The following is a 20,805-nucleotide window of genomic DNA, read 5'->3' as shown; positions in this document are numbered from 1 at the left end:
TTAGATTTTTTGTTTTCTGAAAATGGGACAGAACATTTTTATTTAAAAAGAAAAAACTCAGTCTTCCTAGAGCTGAAATATGAATAGAGCATGTGACTTCCATAAACCAGATCTGTTCTTCCTGTCCTAGAGGCTCTTTATCTATGGCCTTTTAAACCATTGTTGCTCAACTTTTTTTGTCTTGCAGGTATCCCCACAGCCTCATCTGTGAGGCTAAAATACCTCTTCATTGACACCAAACCGGAAATGTGTTCCTTTTATACTTATATTCTAATGGATTACTCTAAAAAGGAACTGATTGTGTTAAAGAGTTACAGTAATTCTGTCATAATTTACTCTGCCTCATGTTCATGTTCAAAACCCGTATGACTTTCATCTGTGAAACACAAAAAGAGACTTTAGGCAAAATGTTATTCTTTGTCACATTCCCATTTATTGCATGGAAAATAGATGTAATAAAAAGTGAATGGTGACTGAGACTAATATGCTTGCCCATCCACTAGACCTATATATTCTTGAAATTCCTGAGTTCCCTTCCTCTCCTGCAGCCTTGCCCAAAGGCCTAAGGCGAGTGAATTTCCCTGTCGGAGCCCAGAAGAAAAATACAGCTCCAACAGAGACTCAACAAGGGCTGTGTACACATAAGTCTTGCGCTCCTCCCTAATAAGCCCGAAGACACAGAGCACAGCCAGACGCATGCATAAGCACGATCTTAAGAACCATTTATAAAGCTATCAGCATGCAAGTTTAATGAGGGCTGTAGTGAAAACATGCTGTGTTAAGATATAGAAAATGTTAAAAGGATGTTATTAGAGGCATGAATTATAGAGCAACGACACAGGACTTAAGACATTTCTTTCTAGACTCACTTCAAAGACATCAATATGTGTGCGCAATTAAAACAAGTGAATGTCAGAGGACTGATGAAAGTACAGTATATGAACTATATGATTATGAATTGGGCTCCTCTGCCGGGGAGGTGGGAGTTAATGGTCTAAAGCAAACCCATCTGTCCTCTTACAGTACCATTTGATGTATGTAAAGAAAGAAAGTAGACTCAGACTTCCACAGCATGGAGCACATAAGGGTAAAATTTAGTTTGCGGAAGATAAAGTAAATAGCAGTACAATAAAAGGCTTTGGCTTGCACAAATCTTTTTTTTCTTCTTCTTCTAAAATGCAGTGTTCCTCTGTGCAGTGTTACAATGAGCTCCGGAAAAACAAGATATATTTAATGGAAAGTCTCAGTCATTAGTAGAAATTTTCATGGCTTGTGGGCATGTGATCTCTCACCTTCAATTTTAAATGTACTGCCAGAGACATTGACCTAAGCAATTATCTCATAATTACAGAAACTGTGTGGGCATTTATCAAAATATGAGCATACTTCACTACCTGAGGCACTGTCTATTGCTCCTTGACACTATTGTATAAGGTCTCTTAAAGGAATATTCCGGGTTATTCTGGGTTCAATACAAGTTAAGCTCAATCGAAAGAATTTCGACTTTTAAACTTGACTTTTAAAAGTCTTTAAAAAAAAAAAAAAAAAAAAAAAAAAGCAAAAATCTGGGTTACAGTGAGGCACTTACAATAGAAGTGAATGGGGCCAATTCTTGGAGAGTTTAAAAGCAGAAATGTGAACCTAATAATTTTATAAAAACACTAATTCTTCTGTTAAAACTTGTTTTATTTGAGCTGTTAAGTTGTTTAAATTGTCATTTTTACAGTCATTTTAGGGTTTGTTGACATTACGCTGCACAAGTCTGTTTGTTTGTAGCTTGCTAGCCTGCTTAGCTCATCGTTTTATCCTCTGTCATCTTACCGCGCTTCTATTTTTTTCCGCTTTTCTACTATTTCAACTGCGTGTATATTACTGCGCACACCGTTTTCTTTTCTTTTTTTCTGCTTGTCTACATCTCGCATTTCGACTGCGTGAATTTGTTTTCTCCTGTGTGTTTTACACTTGATCTGCTGATCAAGAACCAACACAACAACAGCAAACTATTGTGTGAGGGATTCACATCAATCTCAAACCCTCGCCGCTCAAGAACAACCATAATAACAAAAACAAACCATTGTGTTAAGTCATGGCATCCGCTCATGTTATTGCTTCCTGCATTGTATGCCACATGTTTAGTATAGCTTCTTCCATCATTTAACCCTCACTTAAATGTAAGGAATTAGTCTGGCTGACGAAGAAGATTAGTGGAAGTCAGTGAGAATGAGAAGCCGGTAGATATTGTTTTGGATGTGGGTAGAACATCGAGCAACACACACACTTTGGTTCCGGCTGTAGAGCCCCTGCAGCAGGGCATTTGTGTGACATCTCGGCGGCATACTCACTCAGCAAAGCGACACCACTCTCCCATTCCTGTTTGGGTTTCCAATCGATTCTCCCCACTCAGTGATGCACCCACTGAGAATCATGTTGAAAGAGCCCTGGTTATAGGAGATTCTATTGTATGGAATGTGGAAATAGAAACTCCAGACACTATTGTTAAATGCATTCCAGGGGCTCGGGCATCTGACATCAGATCAAATTTACAAGTGCTGGCTAATTCTAAATGTAGATTGTAGACATGTCGGCACTAATGATATCCGGCTTTGCCAGACGGAGATCACTAGAGATAATGTTAAAGAGGTGTGTGAGCATATGACAGTGTCAGACACTGTCATATGCTCTGGCCCCCTCTCTGCTCATCATGGTGACAAGGTTTATAGTAGATTATTGTCACTGAATGGCTGAATGTCTGAGTGGTGTCCGGAGAATAGCATAGGATTTAAAGACAATTGGAAGAGTTTTTGGAGTAGACCTGACCTGCTAAATAGAGACGGACTCCATCCCTCCAGGGAAGGTGCCACTCTCCTCTCTAGTAATTTGGCTCATAGTCTTAATAGTGATAGTATTTGACTAACTGGGGCCGAGGTCAAGAAGCAGAAAAACTGGTTAATCTGAGTGTCTGCTGGCTGCCTTGAGACATCACACAGGTCACATAAACTACAACACATAGAGACTGTATCACCTAGATATCACATAGAGACTGTGTCTGTTCCCCGAACTACCTAACACAAACCCCTCACTAAATAATCTAGAAAAAATATGATTAAGGTTAAACTTGAAAAAAAAAAAACATTAAGATAAACATAATATAAAGGTAGGGCTACTAAACATTACATCTCTTTCAACCAAAGCACTAATTGTAAATGAAATTATTACAGATCATAGTTTGGATGCGCTCTGTTTGACTGAATCCTGGCTTAAACCGGATGAATATATTAGATTAAATTAATCTGCTCCCCCAAGTTATTGTTATAAAAATGAGCCTCTTCTGAAGGGTCGAGGAGGAGTTGTTGCTGCAATTTACAGTGACGTTTTTGGTGTTACTCAGAGGACAGGATATAAGTTTAAGTCTTTTGAACTAATAATGTTTAATGTGACACCGTAAGATATAAATAAAAAATCTCTGCCGTCTTTTGCCCTTGCTACAGTATATAGATCACCCAGGCCATACTCAGATTTCCTTGGTGAATTTGCAAATTTTCTATCAAATCTAGTAGTTAATGCAGATAGAGCTTTAATTGTTGGTGATTTCAACATTCACATAGATAATGAAAATGACACATTGGGATTAGCATTTATCGCTATTCTCAACTCTCTTGCATGGAAGGATAGTGATGAACTTAGGTGTTATATTTGATACCAATCTGTCATTTGAAAATCACATTTCCAATGTTTGCAGAACAGCAAGCATTCTTCCACCTCAGAAATATTGCTAAGTTACGACACATGCTCTCTGTTGCTGATGCCGAAAAACGAATTCATGTGTTCATGACCTTAAGACTAGATTACTGTAATGCATTACTGGGAGGATGTCCAGCAAGTTCAATAAATAGACTTCAATTGGTTCAAAATGTAGCAGCCAGAGTGCTGAGGTAGATCCTTTTCCTATTTAGCTCCTAAACTGTGGAATAGTCTCCCTAACACTGTTCGGGATGCAGACACACTCACTCAGTTTAAGTTTAGACTAAAGACTCATTTATATAGCCAGGCATACACCTAATTTATCCATCAACTCACAATTAAGCTGCTTTAGTTAGGTCTGCCATAACCAGAAACATTTATCATGATCTATAACTAACACTAATATTATTCATATCCCGAGGTTACCAGAGCCGGCCAGATCCTCCACTCTTAAAATGAAATACATAGACTATCAATTAATTGCCAACAAAAGCCTTCATCAGCCAACTAACAAAGGACAATGCATCTGTAACGTTGGGTTCTTGGAGTGGAAGAGAGAAGACGCAGGAGTAAGTACTTTCAATCTTTTAATAACAATCGCTGGAGTGGAACAAACAGTGGAGTAGAACAAACTATAAAGCTATACATCACAAACTAACTACAGGATGATGAGGAGCAGATGGAAATGATGAGAGAAGTGAACTATGGGAGATGTAGTCTAGAGGAAAACTTCAAAATAAGAGTCCTTGAAGAACATGAGGGAAACAGACTGACATTACACCCCCCCACCTGGGAGGCGGCCACAGGGCAGGGACTGGGTCAGGAGGTAGAACCGCTGGAGGAGGAAACTCCGGGGAAGCAGGCGGAGCCAAGGAAGAGTCTGAGGGCAGAGCTAGAAGAGGCTCAATGAAGGCAGGTGGAGACATGGAAGACTCTGGGGGCAGAGCAGTGGAAGGCGGAGCCGTGAGAGACCCAAGGGGTGGAGTCAGGGAACTTGGTGCCCAGAGAGTAGCCGACAGCTCGAAGGGCCAGGGTTGAGCCGAAGGTTCGGAGGACTGAGGTTGCGCCGACGGCTCGGAGGACCAAGGCGGAGCTGGGGGATCTGAGGACAGAGGTGGAGCCGGTGGGACTAAGGTGGAGCCATAGGGAAGGAGGTCCCCGGTGAAGCTGGAGGCTCAGAGTGACGAAGCGTAGCTGGAGGATCAGAGAGCCGAGGCAGAGCCAGGTGGCCAACTGACCAAGGCGGAGCTGGAGGGATGAGGGACCCTGGAGAAGCCGATTGGCTGAAGGACCACGGTAGAGCCAAAGGGACATAGAGCCGAGGTGGGACAGAGGGAACGAAGGGCCAAGGCAGAGTCCAGGGCTCGGAGGGTCTAGGCGGAGTCGGAGGGTTTGAGGTTCCCCTTAACCATGGTTTCGAAGGGAGCGAAGGTCGAGCCAGTGACGTGGGAGGAGCCGACTGACCAGGAGGAGGAGGTGGAGGAGGAGCAAATGTCTTGAGTGGTGCTAGCGGAGGAAGGGACAGGGCACTGGATGGAACAAGGGTGTCCATTATGCTGGCTGGAACCAGCAGAGGATGAAGGGTAGGAATGGAGCGGGGAGCAAGTCCAGGTCTATTAACTTGGCAAGAGCTGACCACCCCTGAGCCAAGGCAACAGGCATTGGCCCTGGGACAGTTGAGGCTACAGGTGGTGGCTCTGGGACGGTCAAGGCTACAGCCGCTGGCTCTGAGACGGTCGAGGCTACAGCCGCTGGCTCATTGACCGGTTGACCGATGGAGGCATCAGCTCCTTCAGTGCACTATTCAGGCCTGCCCTGAAGAAACTCACCAGAGCGTGGTTATCAAAGTGTACAAAATTCGCGAGATGGAGAAACTCACGCACGTGATCCTCAACTGGACAGTCTCCTTGTTCGAGGAGGAGGATTGCTACTGCCGGTATATACATTTTGTTAGGTCAGTCCTTCTGTAACATTGGGTTCTTGGAGTGGAAGAGGAAAAGAGGAGACGCAGGAGTAAGTGCTTTCAAATCTTTTAATAACAATCGCTGGAGTGGAACTAACAATAAAGCTAAACAATAGTAATCACTGGAGTGGAAACAAACGCTGGAGTGGAACAAACACTGGAGTAGAACAAACTATAAAGCTATACATCACAAATTAACTACACAATGTAACACTTCATCAACACAACGTAACACTTCAAGGACTGACAACTGAATGAACAAAACTAGAGGGTATATATACACAAGGAACTAAATGAGGGAATGGAATACAGGTGAGGATGATGAGGAGCGGATGGAAGTGATGAGGGAAGTGAACTGTGGGAGATGTAGTCCAGGGGAAAACTTCAAAATAAGAGTCCATGAAGAACATGAGGGAGACAGACTGTGACAGCATCTATGTGAACTTCTGCAGTTAATCCAGGATGACCTTCAGTGACATTAGTCATTAATCTTACAGTTCATACAAAATCTTTATTTAAACACTGGCCCTTAACAGTTAATTAGTTTATTTTAAACCATGACTTGCACTGCACACAAATAACTAATACTGGCATTATATTCATGCTGTTTAGCCAGAGGGGAACTGGCCCCCACAGTGAGCCTGGTTTCTCCCAAGGTTATTTTTCTCAATTAACCGACATCTTATGGAGTTTTGTGTTCCTTGCCACAGTTGCCTTCGGCTTGCTCACTGGGGTTCTAAATACAATAATTATTTAATTATTTGAGTATTTATTTTTATAAACAATTTACAATCATATTTTTTAATTGGTTGTTATTTTCAAAAACACAGCTTTAAAGAACTGAACACACCTGATACACTTTCCTCTGTTAAAATCAACCAAACATCAAGCTAAAATGAGGAAGCATGCTCAGTTGGGTAGTTTATTTATATCTTCTATAAGGACATGCTCCATAATTGGAATAACAGTACTCTTTACTAAGAGAATCCAGCTTTTGATGGGGTAAGCAAGTGTCTTTGTAATGCTTTATGGCATACTGGCATTAAACAAGTAGTACAAAGGTCCCTTAACAGCCTATTACACAAGCTCTTGAGAGAGGTCAGTGACACTTCATTAGCTGGATCGGATCCGTGTATGCTCTTGGACAAGAATACAGCTCCCTCTCATCTCATTTTGATAAGGGAGACTGGGAGATGCTCCTTGACTTTGCTCTATACTCAACCACTGAACCTGTCATTACTTAGTCTACAAAAGAATGGCTCTTCAATTAACAAACATAATGTAAGCAGAAAACAAAGAGAAGACACCACCATGTTAAATGCAACCCATGAGTTCAACGGTGGTCATCCTTATTTGAGTGTTCATTACATCAAAATCCAAACTTTAATCTGTGACAAAAGGTAATGACTGTCTGAGTGTGAGCTGGTCTAAGAGTGCCTTTGAGACTAAAAATACAGTCAACAGTCTATTCTGCCCTAGAAAGGCAAAACGCAGTAACTACACCACTGAAACTGTGAAAAAATGGCATCAGTGTTTTTTGTTTTTGTTTTTTGATTGTTCAGCCAAATGTGTTACAAATATGTAATGTACATACATACATGGTAAAGCTTGCTTATGAGAATGTAGCCATAAGAACGTTACAATCTTAAAGGCATAGTTACTAAAAAATTTAAATACTGCCATCATTTACTTTAAAAATAAGATGCAAGTGAATGGTGATTGAGGCTGTCAGTCCCCTTCCATTGTGCCTAACATCTCAAGCTAGAGCTCATAAAAAATATGTGACTGTGGCAACATCTTTGCAAATTGACATTATGTGGTTCATCACACATACAGTTGCAGCCGAAATTATTCAACCCCCCTGACCAGCAATACATTCTGGTGATGTGAACTAAAACACATCAACTGAAACCTCAGTAAACTGTCAAAGTAAGTTTTTAATACACTTTTGAGTGATTTTGAGAACAAAGAGTTCAGTTTACCCAAATTTTAAAATAAAAAATAACTAATTCTCTCCACAAATGTCATGTCAAAAATATTCAACCCCCAAAGTCAATTATATGTGGAGCATCCTTTATCCTTAATAACAGCAAATAAATGTTTCAGGTAAGTGTTCTCAGACACCTCTCTATTAGAATTTTTACACATTTCTCATGAGCAAAAGCTTCCAGCTCATTGACATTTTTTTGTTTCTGTGCTGCCACTGCTTCCTTGAAATCCCAACAAAGGTTTTCAATGGGATTTTAATGGACTGAAAGGGCCATTTAAGGACATTCCACAACCTATCCTTGAACCAGATTTTGGACAACTTGGATGTATCCTTGGTGTTATTGTCTTGTTGGAAAGTCCAGTGATCACCGAGCTTCAATTTACACACTGAAGGCATCACATTTTTCATGCCAAAATGGCCTGATACCTGAAAGAATCCATGGTGTCAGTCACATAGTCAGGATAGCCATTTCCTGCAGCCGCAAAACACCCCATAACAGGACTGACCCACCTCCATGCTTGACTGTGGGGATGGTGTCGTTTTTGTCATCACCTTGTCATCTTACTCCAGACGTACTGCTGACCCATGGGTCTAAAACTCATTTACAGTTTAGTGTCATACGTCTATAAAACCTTCTTCCAGGACTCCACAGGTCTTTCCTAATTACTTCTTGGATATTCAAGTCAACATTTCCCTTGGTGAAGTTTTGCTTTCTTCCACACCCCAAGAAGGTTGCTGTTGTACCATATTTAAAAAATGTATGAATAGTGCTGCCAACTTTGTCTTCTGGAAATTGAAGTGCCTTGGAAATGTACTTTTAGCCATGACCTTTCTTGTGTAATGAAATAATCTCCTCTATTAGCTTTTGAGACAGCTTATTTTTAATTGCATTTTTTGCATAAAAATACATTTTCACTTACAACGCTAAACTTACATTTTAAAACTTAAATAAGTGCCATTGCAGACTGATGACTTAATTTTGTTTTAAAACAATTACTTGTGTAGCCTTACATATTTAAGAAACAGCTACATGCAATAGGGGTTGAATAATTATAACATGGCTGTATTTAAAAAAAAAAAAATCCTGCTATTTAGAAATATTAGGTTATATATTCACACTATGACTTTGAATGTGTCACTCAGCTGATACAGATGTAAAGTTAAAAAATTCTGGGTCATCAGAAAAGCTTACCTTTTTAAATCCTTACTGTCTTGGGGGGGTTGAATAATTTCAACTGCAACTGTTTCATTGCAGTTCTGAGGTGCAATGTCCACTTTTGGCGCTAAAAGTGAGTTAAATGTTCTCCCAGACAAAGAAGGTTAAGGTTAATGCTCTATCAAGTTTTAAATCAACAAAACCTACCTTCCTACCCTAAGCCTAAACCTAAACCTAACCTGTAGTGTCATAAAAAGCAAATGTGAAATGGAAAACATAATTGCTGAAGAAACCACATCATTTTGTGGTGCCTCTAGGACACTTTTGGCTCATATGTCAACTCACAAGATCTTCTGGACTCGTACTACAGTCCTTCACGTTACTTGTACAATACTCTATTAATTGAGATACAACACTATAACGAAGGTTCTTTAACACTCTCTGAAGGAAGAAGCGGAAGCCAGTTCGACAGTCCACAAGATTGTCTTTTATTATAAACAAAAAACAATGCTTTACAGCGGACACATCATAAACTCTTGCTTTCCAGCAATGTCAGCTTCCAACACATCAAACAGGCTTCACTCGACAACTCTTTCTCTCATCTGTGGACTGAGTCACCTTTTATCTCCACCCATCTCACTGCAAACAAAGAACAGTAATTAGCGATGATTCAACCCAGGTGGAAATCCTTACCACTTTCTCTCTCCCTTAGATGAGCGCTCGACCACACCACCATCTCCACATACCCCCACTGCCCGACTCTACAGGGAACCATCCGGCCTGCCTACTTCCCCAACCCCCATGCACCCCCCCCCTTTCCTGGAGAGGAAGTCTGCGACAGCCATCTGCACCCCGGCCTGTGGACCATCTCGAACTTAAACGGTTGAAGTGCCAGATACCAACAGGTGATCCGGGCGTTGGCATCCTTCATGCAGTGGAGCCATTGGAGCGGGGCATGGTCTGAACAGAGGGTGAATGCTCATCCTAATAAATAGTAGCAGAGAGTGAGGACCACCCATTTGATGGCCAGGTACTCCTTTTCTATGGTGCTGTACCTAGTCTCTCTTGTTGAGAGCTTCCGACTAATGTATAGCATGGGGCACTCCTCCCCCTCCACCACCTGGGACAGTACTGCCCCCAGCCCCCTGTCCGATGCATCCGTATGCAAAACAAAAAGGAGAGAGAAGTCAGGAGAATGTAGAAGCGGCCCACCACATAATGCGGCTTTCACCTGCGTAAAAGCTTGTTGGCACAGCTCCGTCCACTGGACCGGATCGGGTGCCCCCTTTTTAGTAAGATTAGTCAGCAGGCTGGTGACAGTCGAATAATTAGGCATAAACCTATGATAATAGCCAGCCAGCCCCAGGAACTGTCTCACCTTTTTTTGGTCTTAGGTCTCAGACAGGCTGCAATCGCTGCAGTTTTATCAATTTGGGGGCGCACCTGTCCATGACCCAAGTGGAAGCCGAACTTCCACCTGCCCAATTGCGCACTTCTTTGGGCTTGTCGTGAGTCCTGCTCATCTCAACAACCTCAGGACAGCCCTCAGATGCTGCAGGTACCACTGTCAATCGTTACTGTAAATAATAATGTCATCTACATAGGCAGTGGCATAAGCGGTCTGAGGATTTGCTCCGTGAGCCGCTGAAACGTAGCCGGGGCCCCAAACAAACCGAACGGAAGTGTCACAAAGTGGTGTAATCCAAATGGAGTGGAAAATGCTGTTTTTTCACGGGACATGGGAGTTAAGGGGATCTGCCAATATCCCTTCGTTAAATCCAGTGTCGAACAAAAGTGAGCAGCACCTAACCAGTCAAGCAGTTCGTCAATCTGAGGCATTGGGTATGCATAAAATTTAGACACCGCATTGACTTTTCTATAATCCACACAGAACCTTACTTCCCCGTCACTCTTCGGAACCAGTACCACTGGACTGGTCCAGTCACTGTGGGATTCTTCTATTACCCCCATATCTAGCATGGCCTTTAATTTTTCCTGAACCACTTTTTTTTGTGTTCAGGTAATCGGTAGGGCCGACTGCATACTACTACCCCTGGGTTCGTTTCGATATGGTGCTCTATGAGATCCATACGACCGGGGAGAGGCGAGAACACATCACATCCACAACTTGTGACGGTGAGAGGTGGTCTCTGCAAGTGACTCGATCGATGGTTTTTAGGTTAAACTCCGGTCCAAGTTCCTCCCTCTCCGGAACCACCATCGCCAAAGTGTGTGGAGTTTTGCTCTCAGGTCAAGAATGAATTGAATTTCATTTTTGCTGTTCGAAGGTCCCTCCTCCAAATTTTCCCATAGGACGTTGAGCACGCCACGTGGTCGATGCCCATACAATAATTTCGGAATCCCCACTCGGGAGATAACTCTGAAGAGCGCCTCAGCAACACTGCATGCTGAGATGTTGCGCAGAGGTACTGCTTCCGGATATCGTGTTGCATAGTCCACAAGCCAATACAAAGCGATGCCCACGTGCCATCCACTCTAATGGCCCGATGAGGTCCATACCAATTCATTCAAAGGGGACCTTGATCAACGGAAGGGGGTGCAATGGCACTTTTGGGGTGGCCGTGGGATTCACCAACTGACATTCACGGCAAGCCGCACACCACTTGCAAACATCCCCGAGAATGCCCGGCCAATAAAATCGGGCCATCAGACGGTTTAGTGTATTTTTCTGCCCTAAGTGACCCACCATCTGATTATAATGAGCCGTCTGGAATAACATTTTCCGACGGCTCTTCAGTACTAACAATTGGGTTGTATTTTCTTTTGTCTGAGTGTCCTGCATCACTCGGTACAACCAATCCTTAATCAACAAAAAATATGGGTAGGAGAGAGCAATGACTGGCCGGAGGCGTTGACCATCAATCACTTCCACTTGGTCGAAGGTGTGCCTAAGGGTTTTGTCTCGCGTCTGCTCCAGATTGAAATCCCCTGCAAGGGTTTCCTCTTTCCTCTAAACCACGGCTTCCCCCTCCCTTGCGTCATCCAGACATGGAGCTGACGTAGAAGGCCCTAGCACCGCCTCTCCAGACAGCGAATAGCCCACCCCACGCCAATACACTTTGTTACAGGACCCATCCACACAAATTCTCCTCAATAAAGTTTTAAAATTCTGCCAATTCGTATCCAAAATTAGTGGATGGGAGAGGCGGGGACTAACCACAGCCTCAATATTATGCTTTTGGCCCTGGAATAGAATGTTGACAGTCTCTACAGGGTAATCATGAATATCCCTGTGCACACACTTCACCTTCACCCGATTGTTTGTATCCAGTGCCTTGCCTTGAACCAAGCTTTGATGAATAGAGGTTTGGTTACAACCTGAATCCACCAAAGCTTGGTATGAACCCCGCCTAATACTCACAGGTACCTGGTATGGCCCTGCTCGATCAGAGGCGATCTGTGGGGTGTCGGGGACCCAGATCAATGCCTCCACCTCCATCACTGGGCAGTGGTCTCAGAAATGTTCCCTGCAACTCCAACAGGCCGGCCCAAGTTTCACGACCATACTTGTGGCAGCGGCTTCCCCTACCTGGGAAGAAGAGCGGGGAAAAACAGGGGGAATAGACACTGGAGTTAGTTGGGGTTTAGAGACCCCCCTCCCCCCACCCAGACTGATAAATCGGCTGTGAAGGAATGTTCCCCCATTTGTGGGGGAACGGGACAGGTGAAATGGAAGAAGGGGAGGGTGAATGAACAAGGGGACGAGAAAGAGGAGAGAGAGAGAGTGCTGGGTGCTCACCGGCCCCCGGATATGCCGCAATATGATCTTCGGCCAGCTGGAACGCTTCATCCAGAGACGCCAGACAGTGACACCGGATCCACTTCGCCATACCCCTCAGCAGCCGGGAAACAAACTGTTCCATCACCATGAGGTTGATGACATCATCAGCCTCTCTTTCCTCATCAGCCAGCACCCACCGTCGGCAGGCGTCGCGAAGCTGCTGTGCAAAGGCGAATGAATGGCCGACCTTGCGGAACCGCTGGTGGTGTTGTTCTGGGCTTCGGCCGACCCGTTGCATGATGGCTTTCCTTAAAGCAGTATAGTCCAGGAGGTTGACAACCGGCAGCTTTTGGCCTGTGAGTTGTGCCTCCCAGGCCAGCAGCGGATGGATCGTCCATTTTGTACGTGGCTATTTCTGAGCTTTGGCCGTGTGTTCGAACAGCTCCAGGAATGCTTCCATACCGTTCTGAGCCCCCATCTTCACGAGCATCACAGATGGGCTCGCTGCTGCCGGGGTCGTGGTGGACGCCCCCTCCTGGGGTAACAAGCTCCGCAACGCCCTCTGGTCCTCTGCTTGGGCCTGAAGGAGAGCCTAAAAGTGTTGTTCCTGCTCCTTCCGCAGCTCCATGAGGGCCTGGTGTTGGGTCTGTTGGATACTGGTGAGGGATTTGATGATTTCCCTCAGTGGCGAGGATTCCATAGCAGCGTATCCTTCCTCCTTTTCTCCCGGGTTTCGGCACCAGTGTAACAAAGGTTCTTTAACACTCTCTGAAGGAAGAAGGAAGCAGAAGCCGATTCGACAGTCCATGACAGTGTCTTTTATAATAAACAAAAACAATGCTTTACAGCGGACACAACATAAACTCTTGCTTCCCAGCAATGTCAGCTTCCAGCACATAAAACATACTTCGCTCGCCAACTCTCTCTCACATCTGTGGACTGAGTTGCCTTTTATCTCCCCCCATCTCACTGAAAACAAAGAACAGTCATTAGCGTTCATTCAACCCAGGTGGAAATCCTTACCACTTTCTCTCTCCCTCAGACGAGCGCTCGACCACACCCCCATCTCCACAAACGCATTTGATCACATTACAAGTCATGTGCAATAGTAAATGTAGGTACTGTATCGTAACGTGATACTATGAGACCAGGTTGCACATCTCCTATTATGTTCCAAAAAAGATATATATTTTTGGGTGAACTGTCCCTTTATTAGCGAGAAAATTCTGATAGAATAGCAAACTACATTTCAATATCTGCCTTGAAAACATTGCGATGCCAGAGTGCATTTTAGTGTGGATTTTGTTGCTTTTTAGACTCTGGTTCCTCAGGATCTGAGCATAGTTGAGCTATATCTAACTGTCACAGGACAGATCATAGTCTAAAAGACCCGGTTTTAGGTCAGATTTGACAAAAAACTATGCACTAGTTACTGCATTTTGCCTTTGCATGGTAGTGTTATTATTTGCCATTTAGGCCTAGCCCTTCTTGGGCAGGGAAGCTGGGACTAGACATAGAGGCATCAGCCAAAAAAAAAGATGTGCCAGTGGAGGGAGACAAGAGAGGAAAAACCTCCCATTGGCTTTTTGGTTCTGTACGCCCGTGGCATTACATGCAGTATGAATAGAATTCAGCTCAATCTTCCTGGGGGCTGTGTCTCTGCTTGTCCTCCTTGTATTCCAGCACAGATACATCAGTCATCACATCTGCACTACTCTCTAATGTCAATCCATCCACATTTCCTAAAGATCTCCTCTTTCCAACCCATTCACAAATGCCAAATTGTATTTTACAAATTGTACAAAAGCACTGTAGTTGCATCCATCATAAATCCTACCAAATATCACCATGGGCACCAAGTTTAAAGCTCATCATCAGGTTTACTGGGGTTAAAAGGCAGGGGATGTAGGACAGAGTTGCCTTTTCTGTGCACCAGAATGGGTTTTATTTGGCGAACACTATCTTCCTGACTGTGTTCAAAGAATAGAATAAAAAAAATTGAGACAACCTAACTGAAAAATACTACATGGGCTAAAGTATGTGGACATCTCCTTCATTGTGTTCTTCCAACTTTGTGCCAACAGTTTAATGGCCCTTTTCTGTTCCATCATAACAATGTCCCTGTGCACAAAGCACGATACATAAAAAAATGATTTACTGTGCCTGGTTTGGAAGAGCTTGACTGACCAGCACAAAGCACTGACCTGAACACCTTTGGGATACATTTTTGGAATGCAGACTTTGAGGATAAGGGACCCCCCCATAAGGCCAACATAATGTAATCTGGGGAACCTGAAGAACATGGCTGAGTGGAATCTCATTTTCACCTCATAATAATGATAAGAATCAGAATCAGCTTTATTGCCAAGTATGCTTACACATATAAGGAATTTGTCTTGGTGACAGGAGCTTCCAGAGTACAACAATACAAAAACAATACAAAAACAGCAGTAAGACATAGATAATAATAAAAAATAAAAAATAGTTATACACATACGTACATACACACACAGACACACACATACATACATACACACATATACATACGTTGTGCAATCTAGGTTTGTTGGTAACAGTTTTATCTAACACTACATGTAAGCTCACCATCAAACAGATGTAAAGTTATTACATGGATACTTACGTTAAGAAATTTCTCAATTTATTCATTATGTTGTGCCCTTGCCTGATTGCAAAGTCACAGATTTTTAGGGGGGCTGAAGCTCTCCTAAAAAGGGTGTAGTAACGCCGATGGCTCTGACTCAATTTGAACACTGCTTTGAGCCCATCTCCCAACATCAACGCCTGGCCTGTCTGAATGGAAGCAAATCCCCACAGCCAACATCTACTGACAAGCCTTCCCAGAAGAGTTAAAGCTGTTACAGAGGACCAACCCTTGATGCCAATGGTTTTGAAATTAAATGCTTAACAAGCACATATGGGAGTGGTGTTTGGGTGTCCACATTCTTTTGGCCTATAATGTATAGGCTATTTCTGTAAATCAATGCAGACACCTGTTGTGAACTTTGGGAAACAACAAAACTTGACATGCAGGAAGTCAGAAAAAGTGGCGAGAGAGGCAATACAAATAAAACAAAGAATGAAATCTTTGCAACCCAGCAGAATGGGTGAAACCCTCAGTGGAATAAATACAATCACTACAGGGTGACAGCTATACTACAGCCCACAGTCGTTCCCATTTCCAGTTAACATTAAGGTTGTCTGCATTCATTTGCCACTTCAAGGCCAGCAACGTGCATCGGGTTTGGAGTACGTGCTCCATTTAAAGCAAATTGAATATCCCTCTTTGGCCATTGTTCTTTATGTAAGTCAGAATCATAATAAAATCATCTCAAATGATCATAATTATTTTTTTTTTAATTACACTGTTGTTAGTAAGGCTTAAAACATAGCTCTATCAAGAACACCATGGCTTTGAAAGGAAAAAGTAATTAAGTAAATTTCTTTCGCTCATGTCTCTGTCATCACATATATTTTCTGTGGCATGAACAGGTGCATTTTGCACTATGATGCAAAGTGTGTTTTCAAGAACTACTTCTCTACAGATGCATATATGGCCATAAATCAATAAAAAAGATGGGGAGCAAACAATTAACCTCAGGTACTTCCATGGTCTTACATAATACAAGGACACCCAATTAATGTTTCTGGCTACATATGCTGGAACTGCACAGTATTGGTTCATACAATGAATCAAAACGAATAAAGCCAAAGGCTTCACCAAACCACTAATTACTGCAGACTTACCGTAAAGTCCAGAGCACAAAGCCACTGCGATTTTCAGGACTGCTTGTGGCACGCTTCCAAAAAAGGAAGAAAAAAAAAAGCCTTCAGATTGTCCTTTTTCTGAAGAACAATAACACTTAGGTCCTAAAAAACTAGGAGCTTCAAAAAGTCTTTTATTGCAGGGTTGTACCCAACTTCGCACACAGTCCCTTACAAGCTTGAGAAGAGCATGGCCAAAGATGCTTTCAAAGAAATTAATCTACAACAAAATTACTGCAAAAGTCAGAAGGGTTGATTAAATACATGTTTCATATATCATGCATCCATGCATCCTTAGTTTTCATGATGTTTGACACATGACTGAGCATACCGGATACTGGATACATGTGCTTTCAAAAGCTTGCATAATTTGTAGTCCAATAAGATATGCAAATATCATTCTGTTCGTTTTCTTAAACACTGATAAAGGTTAAAAGTGTGTTTAAATTCCTCTGTGAGAAGGCAAATGACTGAGAAAACCACTCTGTGCCTTGCCTTTAACCCAATTGCAATCCATTTAAATCGCAAATATAAAATCTGCAAATGAGTAGCACTTCTGATTAAATGGTATTCTGGGAAGGTCAATTTATTCTCATGAAGCCAGCCAAACCATGAGGGATCAGGTTTTATGCCCTTTTACCTGCAAGTTGAATTAATTGGCTTTAGAAAGCCTTCTGCATCCTTTACAACATGCCTTAAATTACTAAAATTATGTCATCAAACCAACTGTGTTGCTGTTTAATGTTTAATGGATATATGAGAGCAGATTTGAACAAACTGTTTATCAATACATTTTATTCAACAATGTAAACTTTTTACGTTACAATTCATTTAATGAATACAATAGGTAAGGAACTCATAAAACTGGTATAGTCATATAGGTTTGGCAATATAGTGTTCTTTTTGAGGCAATTGCTATCATTGGGGTGGAAATGAAGACCCTTGCACATAAAGCAGGATCCTTTTCAGCAGAATTTTTGTTGTGAGGGCCAAACAGACCCCACTTTCTGTGTTTCTTCCTCCATTGTCTACAGTATCTAGTAGAGACAGCAAAAAAGCTTCAAGCAGCTAAGGGGAGATGTCAAGTATAGAGCCAGTCATCCATCCTGTCATTCGTCTCAACTCATCTCCTCAGATCTCCTCTGGGAAATGTCGCAACCTCAATAAACACACTAACACAATTCGCCTTCTCCAGCATGACAGGTAATTCACACTAGTTATGGCACAGGGAAATACATTTACAGCTCTCCCCTGGCTACTTCTGCAGTTACTGCTCCCCTGAAAATGACAAACCACTCAGGACACCAAGAGACATCATACAGAGTGTGAAAATAATACCACATGAAATAGAGGATAGAAATTAATTACATAAATAATGTTATTCTCTCATTATGAGCAGTTACACTCTATGAGTGTATGAGTGGTTCTGTTAAATTAATTAATTTGTTATTACAATTTTACAGACTACATATTTTCAACAGCAAATTGGCACAATCATTTTACTTAGATTTATTGTATATAATAATTTTGGGTTCTTAAACAACTTTTAAACATTAAGGTAGTCGTGCAAAATATAAAATAGTCTTTTATTTTAGCTGCATAATAACAATATTTTGATGTAAAGTGGTTGCCTACAATTGTTACCATAAAGGAATGTTCCGGGTTCAATAAACGTTAAGCTCAATCGACAGCATTTGTGGCATAAGGTCGATTGCCACAAACATTTATTTCGACTCATCCCTCCTTTTCTTTAAAATAAAAAATAAAAAAATCGAGGTTACAGTGAGGCATTTACACTGGAAGTGAATGGGGCCAATTTTTGGAGGGTTTAAAGGCAGAAATGTAAAGCACTTTAATTCTTCTGCTAAAATTAATGTATTGTTTGAGCTGTAAAGTTGTTTCAATTGTAATTTTTACAGTTGTTTTAGAGGTTGTTGTCATTAAATCGTCATGACAATGAAGTTGTCAAATTGGCTATAACTTTACACGGAAAAGGTTAGTATGCGATCACACTAAAATCATGTTAACACACATATTGTTTATGTCTTGTGGCTATACTTTTGAAACAGTGAGTATTTATGTTTACGGATCGGCCCCATTCACTTCCATTGTAAGTGCCCCACTGGAACCCAGATGTTCTGCTATTTTTAAAGAAAAGGAGGGGCAACTCAAAAATATTTTTTGTGGTTATCAATATTATGCCACAATTGCTGTCGATTGAGCTTAACTTGTATTGAACCCGGAATATTCCTTTAAAGAGCAATATCTACTTGATCTAACCCTTAGAATGAGTGTCGTTGGTGTAACCTAATGTATTTAAGTTGATTCAGTGATGCTGAATTATAATTTAGACAATTCCACGTACCACAGTTTTAGGTTAACAATTTTTTCAGTGTGCAAATATAATTAGAGTAGTCTAGCCTTTAGTTTCCAGCTATATACAGAGGGCGACAAATCACACAGCATAAAGTAGCCTACGGCAAGTTTTAAAAATCTTCTCTAAATAAATAAAGGGTGTAAGTAATACCAAGCCATAATTAAATGCATGTAAAATTTCGAAAGCTCTTTTGGCACAAGAGTCATTTTACGGCAAACATAATGGCATGTAACTTATGATTATCTGAATATCTCGGTTTACCTGAGACTGGGTTTTCTGGGGTCCATTTAATTCCCGGGTACAAAAACTGAAAAGACGAGCGCACCTCTCGACAGTCCAGCACCTGGCTATTCGGTTGCGAGGACGGTAGTAACAGGACGCACAAAATCAGTGCACCTTTCAACTTCAGTCCAGTCATGATGAATCCAAATGTAATGAAAGACAGAAAAATATGAACCAAAAACGCTTCCTCGTGATTGATGTGATTAAATACTCAAAGGACCCGCGCAGGAACGTTCTGCTTTGCTTAAAGTAGAAAGATAGCGATGTGTCTCAGCGGTAACATCACTTGCTCTCTGAGCGCTGTGAAGTGAGTCTGAGGAGAGGAGTCCTAGAGCTCTTGATCTCCACCTCATTAACAGCCCCAAACTTCATGCTCACAAATCAAGGTCACATTTCTCTGTTTGAGGAGGGGCTGTGGGATTTACATAGGACATTTTACAGAATTACAGAAGGAGCCACTTGGTTTGAAACTCTTTCATTCACACGAAAGTTGCAATAGTGAAGAAAGGATGCGCGCTATAAATCAAGTGCATTGCTGCTTTCATGCGCACACTGAGACCAGGTTCAAGTGTAAGATACTATTAGTCTACACATAATGCAAAATGACGTTTTAATTCAATCACGTCTTCAGCTAATTTAATTTGTAAAAAAATAAAAATGCAATTGGTAGAAATGTTATCATTTGGGTGGGGGATTGGCTTTTCCCTTAATAAGTGTAACATTGCCTGTGTCTAATACATTTACTTTCAAATTAATTACAATACGCAGAACAAACGCATTTGTCAGAATTTCAGTTGGCTGCTGCCATCTAGTGTTTCTAAAGGTTATTACTACTGACAGAAACTAACAAATCTCTGGAACCAGTTCCATTTAGCGAGGCAGTTTCGATTATAGGTTTTCATCATTTTATTGAGAATATAAGGCACTTTGAAGAAGCATGCTTATACATCCAACAAAAAACAAAAAACCAGTAGGCACGGAAATCTAGCGGATTACAGATGGATACCGTGCAATTTTTATTGAAGATTTTGGTCATTGTTAAAATTGCAAAGTCATCCACCCGGAAACAGCAAGACAAATATTTGCATGCAAGTTCCACTGAAAACAGTATAAATGAAACAGCAAAACATTTTATATTTAGGTGATCTAACATTGAAAACAGAAATACATTATTTATGTTTATTAAAAATATATGCATATTGATGACATCTTATATCTTGAATTACTTTATCACAGCAATTTACTAAATTATCTCAAAAAAGGAGGAAAGCATAATAAACATTTAAGAATGAAAAAGAAAATAAAGTCCCTGCCTATCTGTATATACTGTATGTGTGTGCGGTTGGGAATATCAATTTAATTGTAGATGGTTACAGCAGAGCAGTTTTTTCCCTGGTGCAGCGAGTTTTGCATGGATTTGCACAGCATGTTGTAACAAGGCTGGATGCAATCCTGCAAAACTCACCGTCATCCCACATAACAGGGCTGTTCCATCAGCATCATCATCATCTCGTGCAGCTCAGTGTGTCAGGCAGAAGGTGACCGGCAATACTTGAAGTGCAAACAATGCAGTAGATTTACTGGCACTACCTGCACTATGAGCACTTTGGAACTGCCAGGACAAACCACATAGATCATATAGCCAAAATCACATTCAAAACAAATTCTATTATTAAAAGAACTGCATGTAAACAGAACTGCTAGCCGAGTGAGGTATTTGTTTTTGCTTCCAGGTGCTGAGTGTACAGCTACTCCCGCCAAAAGGAGCATC

General features: G+C 41.7%; 1 protein-coding gene across 1 annotated transcript in view; it reads right to left on the bottom strand.

Annotated features, from left to right (window-relative positions):
* The window catches only part of LOC127418266 (glypican-3-like), a 188,896-nt gene extending 169,563 nt beyond the window's left edge, over nt 1-19,333 (bottom strand). The window contains exon 1 of the mRNA XM_051658773.1: nt 19,014-19,333. Within this exon, the coding sequence (XP_051514733.1) occupies nt 19,014-19,170 (157 nt within the window). The 5' untranslated portion in view covers nt 19,171-19,333. The remainder of the gene's footprint in view (nt 1-19,013) is intronic.
* Between the last annotated feature and the right edge of the window lie 1,472 nt (nt 19,334-20,805).

The sequence above is a fragment of the Myxocyprinus asiaticus genome, chromosome 27 (assembly GCF_019703515.2).
Source record: "Myxocyprinus asiaticus isolate MX2 ecotype Aquarium Trade chromosome 27, UBuf_Myxa_2, whole genome shotgun sequence".
In the NCBI taxonomy this organism is placed as follows: Eukaryota; Metazoa; Chordata; class Actinopteri; order Cypriniformes; family Catostomidae; genus Myxocyprinus; species Myxocyprinus asiaticus.
Note: the sequence above shows the minus strand (reverse complement) of the source record. Positions and strands in the feature narration are given on the sequence as shown.